The sequence below is a fragment of the Triticum dicoccoides genome, chromosome 4A (genome assembly GCF_002162155.2).
Source record: "Triticum dicoccoides isolate Atlit2015 ecotype Zavitan chromosome 4A, WEW_v2.0, whole genome shotgun sequence".
In the NCBI taxonomy this organism is placed as follows: domain Eukaryota; kingdom Viridiplantae; phylum Streptophyta; class Magnoliopsida; order Poales; family Poaceae; genus Triticum; species Triticum dicoccoides.
This window is the reverse complement of record NC_041386.1, coordinates 17,831,833-17,842,392: the sequence shown is the minus strand read 5'-3', so window position 1 is coordinate 17,842,392 and position 10,560 is coordinate 17,831,833. Positions and strand designations below refer to the sequence as shown.

Below are 10,560 nucleotides of genomic sequence, written 5' to 3'. Positions count from 1 at the left end.
TCTCCTTAATATATGAGGCGTGCAATTCTCTTTCATGTTCTTGGAAAAAAAGAAGTCTTCTAGTACACTTGTATATGGGGTTTTACATGATCTCCCTGTAGAAATGCATGCTCTAGCCAATGCAACCAAAAGATCGATCTGATAGAAGAGACTAGGCAGCACATTATACGTCAACACTCCCCCTCACGTGTGGCTCCCTCAGGCCTAAACGTGGACCGAAAATGGGCTGCAATTTAATTGTGTCGACCGGGTCTTGAACTCAAGACCTCTTGGCTCCGATACCATGTAGAAGTGCATGCTCTAGCCAATGCAACCAAAAGACCGATCTGATGGAAGAGACTAGGCAGCACATTATACGTCAACACTCCCGCTGGCAGCCCTAGAGGTTTTATTGAACATTTATGCATCAGCTTTTAATTTTCAGATGATGCTTGGTGGTTCCACTTGTGTGGTGTGCAAGCCAAGTTTATGGCACCGACAAAATATACTCGGTGTTGGAAGGATATTGTGGTGTTAATTGAAGATAGTACCGCAAAACACCAATAACTCGACATGTTTGCAAAAAATAGAAGTGACATCAACAAACACTTAAAAATATATACTGGTGAAAGCCAAACCTGGATGATTTGAACATATAAAAGTATATTAAAAGTGGACATTGGTGATTCAAGCTAAGAAGAAATAACCACTGAGGACGACATGATCTCTCGCAACCAAAATACCTTCTTGCTGTCATGTCAAAGTGAACTAATCAACGACTCTTAAGATACTCTCCTTGCTTTCCCTTCTCATTGGTGCATGCAAAGAGTGAACATATGTAGCCTAAGGTTATTTAGAACGGAGGAGAATGCAGGGAGGGTTTGTGTTGTTTAGATTCGACTAAACTTCACTTTTTACCTCATAATTGTGATCTTTCTTATCCCCACTAACTAAAATCTCAACATATTTACCTCTTTGTTATCACATTCCAACAACAATTACCCATCTAATTGTTCTCCAACCGCAAAAGCTAAATCGTTAGGATGACATGGCAACTAACTAGACAAACATACTCGTTAGGAACTCGCCAAGTTACATCAAATTATGTAAATTTCATCAAAAACAACTCAATTATACGAAATTGCATCAACTTTGTCATACACATGTTGCTAGCTGCACCGCACTGCTTATGTACTATATCGGTTACACCTACATTGAATATCGGTCTAAATTGTTTGCCTAGTCACCTGAACCACCAACGTAAATGGGTTTGCATTGTGAGTTCGGGAAAAATAGTGAAATAGAGTACTAACAACCATCACAAGGTCACATCGACTATCGAGTACAATGTGGCAAGATTTACTAAAAGGGGGCAAACCCTACCCCCAATATCACAACTAGAGGGTTTTACTCTTTTTGGTTAAAATTGCGTAAACAAGTAATTGCAGGAAAGAGATAGATGCATATGTTCCAACCTAAACTTAATGTTGTTACTTTCTCTGAAGTTGTGTGTGTGTGTGTGTGTGTGTGTGTGTGTGTGTGTGTGTGTGTGTGTGTGTGTGTGCACGCGCACATCAGCAGTTCTATGTTGTGTTTTCAGGAGGGCACACGTACGATGATGCACCTAAAGGTTGCCCAACATTTTGAACGAGAAGTAACCAATTTAGGGCAACAAATACACTTGACTATGTTGTCATAGGACAAGACATCTACAACCATTGATCCATATACCAATCCCAGAAAATGAACACAAAGCAAGTGGCAGAATTTCCGCAGCTACCAGCAGTTAGTAGTGCTAGATTGGCCATACACTCCCACATGCCGAGCACATGCATGCAACATATATCTGCCGAACACTGCAACATGGCGAGCACTGTTGAAGTATGAAACCGCCCGGTCTGCCTCATGCGTCAAGAAACGATCAAAACCCACAGCTAGCCCGGCCATTAACTCACTACTCGATCGCCCATCAATAGTACTATGACCCGGCCAACACGGCTAGCTGCACGTACGCATGCACAACACAGATGCACATGGAAGCGCCGATCTACAATTGTTTTTGCACGTTAGAGAGCTACGTAGCTCTCATTTTGTTAATGCCGTCCGATCCATCATCCATAGATGGCACGGCCGAGGGGTCGCATGCGTGTGGGTTGGCGCCTCTCTTGCTCGATTGGTTTGAGTGTGTGTGCTACTGTGGTGCATGCACTAGCTTCACCGGTATCGTGCCCATGGGGGCCGGCCGGCGCGCGCATTAACCCGCTACCTCCTCAACCAGCCTGCCGCCATTAATCTCCCCCTCCCTCCATCCGCTTCCCTGCTCCATTGATCTCCCCGTATAAATCCCCGCGCCCCGCGCCGCGAACTCCCACACACCAGAGCTAGCTAGCCAGCGCCCACCTCGCAGAGCCGTGGCAACCTCGGCAAAGCCTGTAGCTTCCATAGCTGGCTAGCGAGCTCACACGAATCGGCGGTCTGTCCGCAGAACCGTGGTGGCTCAGGGTTCCATTCACGAGGTACGTCCTTGTGGAGCCATGGACAGGGATCTGTTCCGGACGGTGAAGCAGGGGACGCGGAACCAGGCCAGGCTCCTGTACCACCGGCTGGTGTGCCGCCTGCCGCACCTCCTCGCCGTCACGCTGCTCCTCGTCGTGGCCCCGCCGCTGGTGTCCACGCTGTCGCTCGCCGCGCTCTGGGGCGAGGCGCGCGCCAACGCGGCCGTGCTGGTGGCCGCGTGCGCGGGCTGCGCCGCCGCGGTGTACGCCTACGCCACGTCGCGGCCGCGGCCCGTGTACCTGGTGGACCTGGCCGGGTACAAGCCCGGGCCGGCGCACGAGGCGACGCGCGCGCAGGCCATCCGCCAGTTCGGGCTGGCCGGCGGGTTCGACGACGAGAGCATGTCGTTCCAGAAGCGGATGATGGAGCGGTCGGGGCTCGGGGAGGCCACGCACTTCCCGGCGTCGCTGATGAGCATCCCCGTGGACATGTGCCTCCAGACGGCGAGGGACGAGTCGGAGGCCGTCGTGTTCGGCGTCGTGGACGAGCTGCTGGCCAAGACCGGCGTGCGCGCGGAGGACGTCGGCGTCGTCATCGCCAACTCCAGCCTCTACAGCCCCACGCCGTCCTTCGTGTCGCTCATCGTGAACCGGTACCGCCTCCGCCACGACGTCGTCAGCCACAACCTCAGCGGCATGGGCTGCAGCGCCGGCATCATCGCCATCGACCTCGCCAAGCACCTCCTTCAGGTATCCATACATCTCCAGCTACATCCACATGTCAGTCACCTTGTTTTTTTTTTTTTGAAACCTTGTTAACTTAATGCAAAGCATGCACCACCCTGCCCAAGCACGCACGGAAGACATGGGCATGCATCGTGCGGCCCATGCATGCACAGCATGGCCTAGTACTGTAGTGTGCATGTGGATGGGCAAGGGAATATCTGAGACATGCACTAATTGGTTAAGCTAGAATTAGACGTCGCATCACGGAGGTCGTTAACATCAACATACTATGACAGGACTAGCATGATAGTAGAGTACAAAACCATGTCAATCTGAATTTTCAAGTAGGTGTATAGGAATATGAATAAAATGGCAGGTCCAGCTGGTTCTTCCAACATTAAAGTATCCTCCATTTCCAGTCAACGTATTTATATAAGCTTGTTTTAACATTAATTTTGTCTTTAATCTTTATATTTATATGATAAATTAATCCGTCCTTATATTTCATCATATATGCTGTTTTTATGTTGTTGAGTGTGGGTTTGTTGAGTAGCTAATCGCTCATTCCGAACAGTATCATATATATGCGCAGTTTTATATACTCTCTCTTTTTGGAATTACTTGTCTCGGATATGGATATATCTAGAACTAAAATATGTCTAAATACGTCCATTTCCGCGACAAGTAATTCCGAATGAAGGGAGTACTATTGTACGGTAAAAATATTTGAGGTTTAACGCCATCGATGTATAAGACACATGAAATCCATACCCGTGACCTGGTTTGTCATGAGGCTTTCTTTTTTGCTTGAAACAACATTTTTTAATATGTTAAAAGGTGTCTAGATGATGGGTGCTTTTGAAGCTTCGGTGCGTAAATAGTACGAATTAAATAGCAAAGCACCCTTAAAAATACGCAACATTTTGAGAGAGGCATAAAAAAGCACATTAACCATGATTACCTTTAGCATGCATGATTAATTATGAAATTTACAACGAGAGTTAGCGTGCATGTAAGTTGCGCGAATCCTTTTTACACTGATCTTGGTGTACTGGCAATGGGTATAGCTTAACTCTAGGCTTATCTTTTGCACGTATATACGTAGTGAAGTTATGAGCCAACACACATGGGGCCATTTTTTAACTTCCGTCCTTTCTAGTGATGTACAAAATGTTCACATCAAATGTTTTAAATGTTCCATTCTCAAGCCTAAATAGACCATGAGTAATTTATTTCTAACATATGGTTCAAGATGACTAAAGATGCATTGGTATGCATACTTTCTCATAATAAACAATGAGGGGTTTTTCTTGATTGTGGCAAAGGGGAAATACGATCATCGAACTCTGTTTTCACTATGTCATGCCTTAGATATGTTATAAGAAAACTACGTCTTCTTTTGCATCCTCGTTGTATAACAACCACTTGGCAGCACAGGAAGATTTGTTAGAAAATAAGATAATTTTATTCATGAAGGGCCTACCATGATGTCTGGCAATCGACCCCCCTAACAGTCATAATGGAGGTTACCCATGCTAATCGAACAACCGTGATCAAGTCCTAGATCAGAAACGGGGCCATAAATCTCCCGGCGTTCAGTTCTGAACAGTTCAGATTGACTGGCGATGGGCCATCCTTATGTAAAGGATGGTCCCATAAAATTACGGTGGATCCAGGACAAACCCATTTAAAATGTTACTCTGGAGATCGGCACATCTCAAGGTGCAATAGCTAACTTATGCTTCATTTCATGTAAAAAAAAATCCTTCATTTACCATTGTAGAAGTATATTGCGTTTTAACCTAGTTTATTATAGTCTCCTACAGATAAAATAGGCTTGAAATTAGAAGGAAAAAAACATCGGTTGGCTAAACAATAACATAATGTGAATTTCCAACCGATCGGAATTTAGTATCAGATCCGAACACATAACGTGACGTTGGATCACGATCGAGCGGTTGTGCAAGCGTTGCCTCGCGCACGGCTCTGAGCCAGTCTGACCGCGTAAATAACCTTGACTAATCATCCCAGCTTTGATTGTCTGCAACGGAGGACGGTCAGCCACCCACACATACATATCGGCCCCCCGTGACCGTTGGGGGTCGATTACTGCCATCATAATGTGTGCGCGCCAGTCTCTGCCGGGTGGGTACTGGAGTACTGTTCACTGCCCCCCTGCTCCTCTGCTGGCCATGGTTGCATCGTGTTCTCCGTTCCAGAGGAGTTTTGGACCATGCACTGGCGAGCGCAGCATGGCATCTGCGACGACGGAAGCGGTAAAAGAGGCCGGGATCGATCGGTACTAGAATAGGGCGGACGCGCGGAGAGAACGCAGTCCCAGCAGGGGAAGAAGAATCCGCACGTACCCGTAGTAGTAGTAGCTATCCGCTATCGCCATGACTCGGAATCATCAAGGCCCGCCGAAATGGTCCTCCTCCTTCGGATCATGATCAGGGAGCGAATCTGGGAGTATCCCACGCCATGAAATCCATCTGCGCCAGCACTGGTGCACATGCACCTATGATCTTCTATGTTGCTCCTCCACCATTAATGGCAGTAATAGCTGTAGCGATTGGGTTGGTTGGTTAATGAATGGACGTGGCAGTAATGGATGCGACGCTGCAGGTGCACCCGGACACGTACGCGCTGGTGGTGAGCACGGAGAACATCACCCTCAACGCCTACCTCGGCAACAACCGCCCCATGCTGGTCACCAACACGCTCTTCCGCGTCGGCGGCGCGGCGGTGCTGCTCTCCAACCGCCGCCAGGAGCGGGCGCGCGCCAAGTACCAGCTCATCCACACCGTGCGCACGCACCGGGGCGCCAGCGACCGGAGCTACGGCTGCGTGACGCAGGAGGAGGACGACGCGGGCCACGTCGGGGTGTCGCTCTCCAAGGAGCTCATGTCCGTGGCCGGCGAGGCGCTGCGCACCAACATCACCACGCTGGGCCCGCTGGTGCTCCCGCTCTCCGAGCAGCTCCGCTTCCTCGCCACCGTCGTGCTCAAGCGCGTCTTCCGCGCCGACGTCAAGCCGCACACCCCGGACTTCACGCTCGCGCTCGACCACTTCTGCATCCACGCGGGCGGGCGCGGCGTGCTGGACGAGCTGGAGCGCAGCCTCAAGCTCAGCGCCTGGCACATGGAGCCGTCCCGGATGACGCTCTACCGCTTCGGCAACACCTCCAGCAGCTCGCTCTGGTACGAGCTCGCCTACTGCGAGGCCAAGGGCAGGATCAAGAAGGGCGACCGGGTGTGGCAGATCGCCTTCGGCTCCGGCTTCAAGTGCAACAGCGCCGTCTGGAAGGCGCTCAGGGCGGTCGACGCCGTCGCCGTCGGGGACGCCGGCAGCCCCTGGGCGCAGGACGTCGACGTGCTGCCGGTGCACGTGCCCAAGGTGGTGCCCATCGACGACGACCAGGCGTCCTACAAGACGGCCGCCTAGTTTCTTTCTCATCCTCGAAGAATCGAAGCGTGCGTGCGTGCACCTGTGATCGTCTCTAGCTCGTGTCGCTGCTGGCCGGGACTACTATATACTGAAGGGCAATTCTTCTTATACTACCGTGTAAATCAATATGAACCGATGAATGAACTCGAGAATTAATATTCCTTGACATGCGTCGCTGAATCATACTGTGGTTAGCAGGCATGCATTGTGGTAAAAACAATCCGGCATTCTGCTGCACATGAACTGAAAACGCACAGAAGTACCTAGGTAGTTACGCTAATATACTTTGGCAAACTAAACAAATCAACAATCCGACCTTAGCTCAGTTGGTAGAGCGGAGGACTGTAGTCTTTGCAGATAAATCCTTAGGTCACTGGTTCGAATCCGGTAGGTCGGAACTTTTTCTTTTCGTCTATATTTTGAAAAACAATAAGCAATTTTTAATTTTTGCTCCTGAGATGAATCAGTGCCAAAAATCCACATTTTATACGAACATTGAGAAAGGAAAAGGAGATATTGCAACCTAAGTCAACTGAGGCAACACATGCAATCTCTAAACAATGTTTTTCTTTGGAATGTTTGAAGCTCCGTTTCACTATGAATTTTATAGGACAGTTGTTGGCTTGAAATTTTAGCTCCGTCTCACTGTTAAAAGAGAAGTCTCTTTCTGCTTCTGTGATGAGTTCAGCAGTATGTGATGCTCCTGTAGTGGGTAGATGCTGGGTGTGAGAGGGTTTGCATCTTCCCTAGTTAAGGTTCTTTTCATTCTTTCCGCAAAAAAAAGGTTCTTTTCATTCTAGTATGGCTGTTTTTGTTTCCTCTTGTAAGCATACTCTTTTTGCCTGGAGGCTCCTTTGATCTAAAGAAACGTTCATATACCCCATTGCATCAGTTCTTATGCTGAAGGGCAATTCTTCTTATACCACCCTGTAAATCAACATGAACCAATGAATGAACTGAAGAATTGTTATTCCTTGTCAGGCGTCGCTGAATCATACATATGGTTGGTTTGATCCTTAGGCCTGCATGGTGAAAACAGAGGATTGCCATGCGACGCTGAATCAATGATGTGTTGTCTCGCTTGCTCAGTTGCTCTGGAGGAGGGTCACAGGCTGGTCTGAGGGATGGTGGATGGCACCAGTAGCTGTTGTGCCATGGCAGTGGTTCTCTAAGTCTCTCGTATACACTTCGTTCTCAATGAAAATGAAGAGCAACGACAGCAGAAATTGCTTGTTCTTGAGAAAAACAGAACACTTGAAGAACTCCTTGATAAATGTTTTAAAATTTAGTAAAAGAACAACCCGACCTTAGCTCAGTTGGTAGAGCGGAGGACTGTAGTCGTTGCAGATAAATCCTTAGGTCACTGGTTCGAATCCGGTAGGTCGGAATTTCTATTTCTTTTTGCTTTTCGTCTATAATATCTCTATATCTATGAAAAACAATAAGCAGTAGCACATTTTTTGCTCTTTTGAGATGAATCAGTGCCAGAAATCCACATTTTGTACGAAAGTTGAGAAAGGAAAGGAAATTTTGCAACCTAAGTCAACTGAGGCAACACACATGCAATCCATTTATAGATGAAATGAACCTCCAAACACTGTTTTTCTTTGAAAAGTTTGAAACTCCGTTTCACTACGTTTGCTGGGCTGCATCTGCGGTTGTGGGGTTTAATCCTTTGAGAGTAGTCCCCATGTGGTCAGGTTTGTAGCAGTTTTTGCCTGGTTTTCCGTTTATTAACAATAAGTAGTACATTTTTTGCTCTTTTGAGACGAATCAGTGCCAGAAATCCACATTTTCGACGAACATTGAGAAAGGAAAGGAAATTTTGCAACCTAAGTCAACTGAGGCAACACACATGCAATCCATTTATAGATGAACTGAACCTCCAAACACTGTTTTTCTTTGAAAAGTTTGAAATTCCGTTTCACTACGTTTGCTGGGCTGCATCTGCGGTTGTGGGGTTTCATCCTTTGGGAGTAGTCCGCGTGTGGTCAGGTTTGTAGCGGCTTTTGCTCGGTTTTCCGTTTATTAACTAGGCAAGTTCTATCCTTCTTAATTAATCAATGAGGCACAACTTTTGCCTCCGTTCAGAAAAAATAATTTCCATTCAATATCCCCATTGCACTAGTTGTTCTTATACTATCATGTAAATCAATATGAACCAGTGAATGAACTGAAGAATTAATATTCCTTGCCATGCGTCGCCGAATCATATGGTTGGTTTGATGTGGTTGTCTCGCTTGCTCTGGAGGTTCACAGGCGGGTCTAAGGAGGTGGATGGCACCAGTAGCTGTTGTTTTGGTGCCATATGTTCTTTCTGCAAGGCTCTTGTATATACTTATACTTCTCTTAATGAAAATGAAGAGCAACGACAGCAGAAATTGCTTGTTCTTGAGAAAACAGAACATACTGCTGTACGTCAACTGAAAACGAGTTGAAGAAATAGGTGATAATAGTGATAAGGAACATAAAATTGTACCAAAAACATCAAGCCGACCTTAGCTCAGTTGGTAGAGCGGAGGACTGTAGTCTTGCAGATGAATCCTTAGGTCACTGGTTCGAATCCGGTAGGTCGGATTTTTGAGTTGATTTTTTTGTACAAATATATTTTTATAAAAAAAGGGAAAACTTTGTTTTTGCCACTCTAGCTTTTGCCAATTTTTCTTATGCCACTCTTGAATTTGACATCTCACTTTTGCCACTCTTAGCTCACTGGTTCGAATCCCGTAGGTCGGATTTTTGAAGTTGATTTTTTTGTACAAATATATTTTTATAAAAAAAGGGAAAACTTTGTTTTTGCCACTCTAGCTTTTGCCAATTTTTCTTATGCCACTCTTGAATTTGACATCTCACTTTTGCCACTCTTAGCTCACTGGTTCGAATCCCGTAGGTCGGATTTTTGAAGTTGATTTTTTTGTACAAATATATTTTTATAAAAAAAAGGGAAAACTTTGTTTTTGCCACTCTAGCTTTTGCCAATTTTTCTTATGCCACTCTTGAATTTGACATCTCACTTTTGCCACTCTTAGCTTTTGACAATACATCACAAATGCCATTTCATGGCAAAAACGATAATTTTTCATTTCACTTTTGCCATTGTTAGCTTTTGACAACGTATCACAATTGCCACTATGAAAATTTTGCTTTTGCCACAGAATGGCATAAGTGATACATTGTCAAAAGCTAAGAGTGGCAAAAGTGATATGTCAAATTCTAGAGTGGCATAAGCAAAATTGGTAAAAGCTAGAGTGGCAAAAACAAAGTTTTCCCAAAAAGATAAGCAGTTTGTAATTTTTGCTAAATCTTACAGACAATCATTTTGCAGTTGAATTCTCTTTTGAGATGGAATCAGTGCTAGAAATCTATGTACACATTTTATACAAACATTGAGAAAGGGAAGGAGATTTTATAAAGAATTAAAGATTGGTGCCACCTCACTAATAAGTCAACTCAACGACTGAATTTTTGCTAAATCTTACAGACAATCATTTTGCAGTTGAATTCTCTTTTGAGATGGAATCAGTGCTAGAAATCTATGTACACATTTTATACGAATATTGAGAAAGGGAAGGAGATTTTATAAAGAATTAAAGATTGGTGCCACCTCAACTCAACGACTGAATCTCCAAACGCTGTTTCCTCTGAAAATCTCGTTTCACTGAATTTTACAGAGCAGCTGTTGCCTTAAAATTTCCATTCATATCCCCGATTCCCCATTGCGCCAGAAAGCATGATCAAATGCATCGCAAAAATAAGTAACAAAATTGACGCTATCCAGTACATTGTATCCAATTGTTAAAAGGATGACACTGACTTTAGCTGTAAACGTAATGAATGACACTTGAGAAAGATACCTTATTAAGGAATGACACTTTCTTAACTGAAAACGTAATGAAGCGTACCCATTAGGGAA

General features: G+C 45.7%; 1 protein-coding gene and 3 non-coding genes across 4 annotated transcripts; all 4 read left to right on the top strand.

Moving 5' to 3' along the window:
• The first annotated feature begins 2,270 nt into the window (after positions 1-2,270).
• LOC119284664 (probable 3-ketoacyl-CoA synthase 20) lies at positions 2,271-6,813 on the top strand. Its single transcript, XM_037563815.1, has 2 exons — positions 2,271-3,224; positions 5,826-6,813. The coding sequence occupies exons 1-2, from the start codon at positions 2,514-2,516 to the stop codon at positions 6,642-6,644; spliced, it is 1,530 nt and encodes a 509-aa protein (XP_037419712.1). The 5' UTR covers positions 2,271-2,513; the 3' UTR covers positions 6,645-6,813.
• Positions 6,814-6,958: 145 nt separating this feature from the next.
• Positions 6,959-7,044, top strand: TRNAY-GUA. Its single transcript is given in 2 exon segments — positions 6,959-6,995; positions 7,009-7,044. It is a non-coding gene; the product is annotated as a tRNA-Tyr (tRNA).
• A 904-nt stretch (positions 7,045-7,948) lies between these two features.
• Positions 7,949-8,034, top strand: TRNAY-GUA. The gene is given in 2 exon segments: positions 7,949-7,985; positions 7,999-8,034. It is a non-coding gene; the product is annotated as a tRNA-Tyr (tRNA).
• A 1,105-nt stretch (positions 8,035-9,139) lies between these two features.
• On the top strand, positions 9,140-9,224 carry TRNAY-GUA. Its single transcript is given in 2 exon segments — positions 9,140-9,176; positions 9,189-9,224. It is a non-coding gene; the product is annotated as a tRNA-Tyr (tRNA).
• Positions 9,225-10,560: the final 1,336 nt, after the last annotated feature.

What these genes read in the sequence shown, in the direction of transcription:
- LOC119284664 (XM_037563815.1), top strand. Translation starts at nt 2,514, where the DNA reads ATGGACAGGGATCTGTTCCGGACGGTGAAGCAGGGGACGCGGAACCAG. An exon ending in TCGCCAAGCACCTCCTTCAG is followed by an intron (nt 3,225 to 5,825) that starts GTATCCATACAT and finishes GCGACGCTGCAG; the next exon opens with GTGCACCCGGACACGTACGC.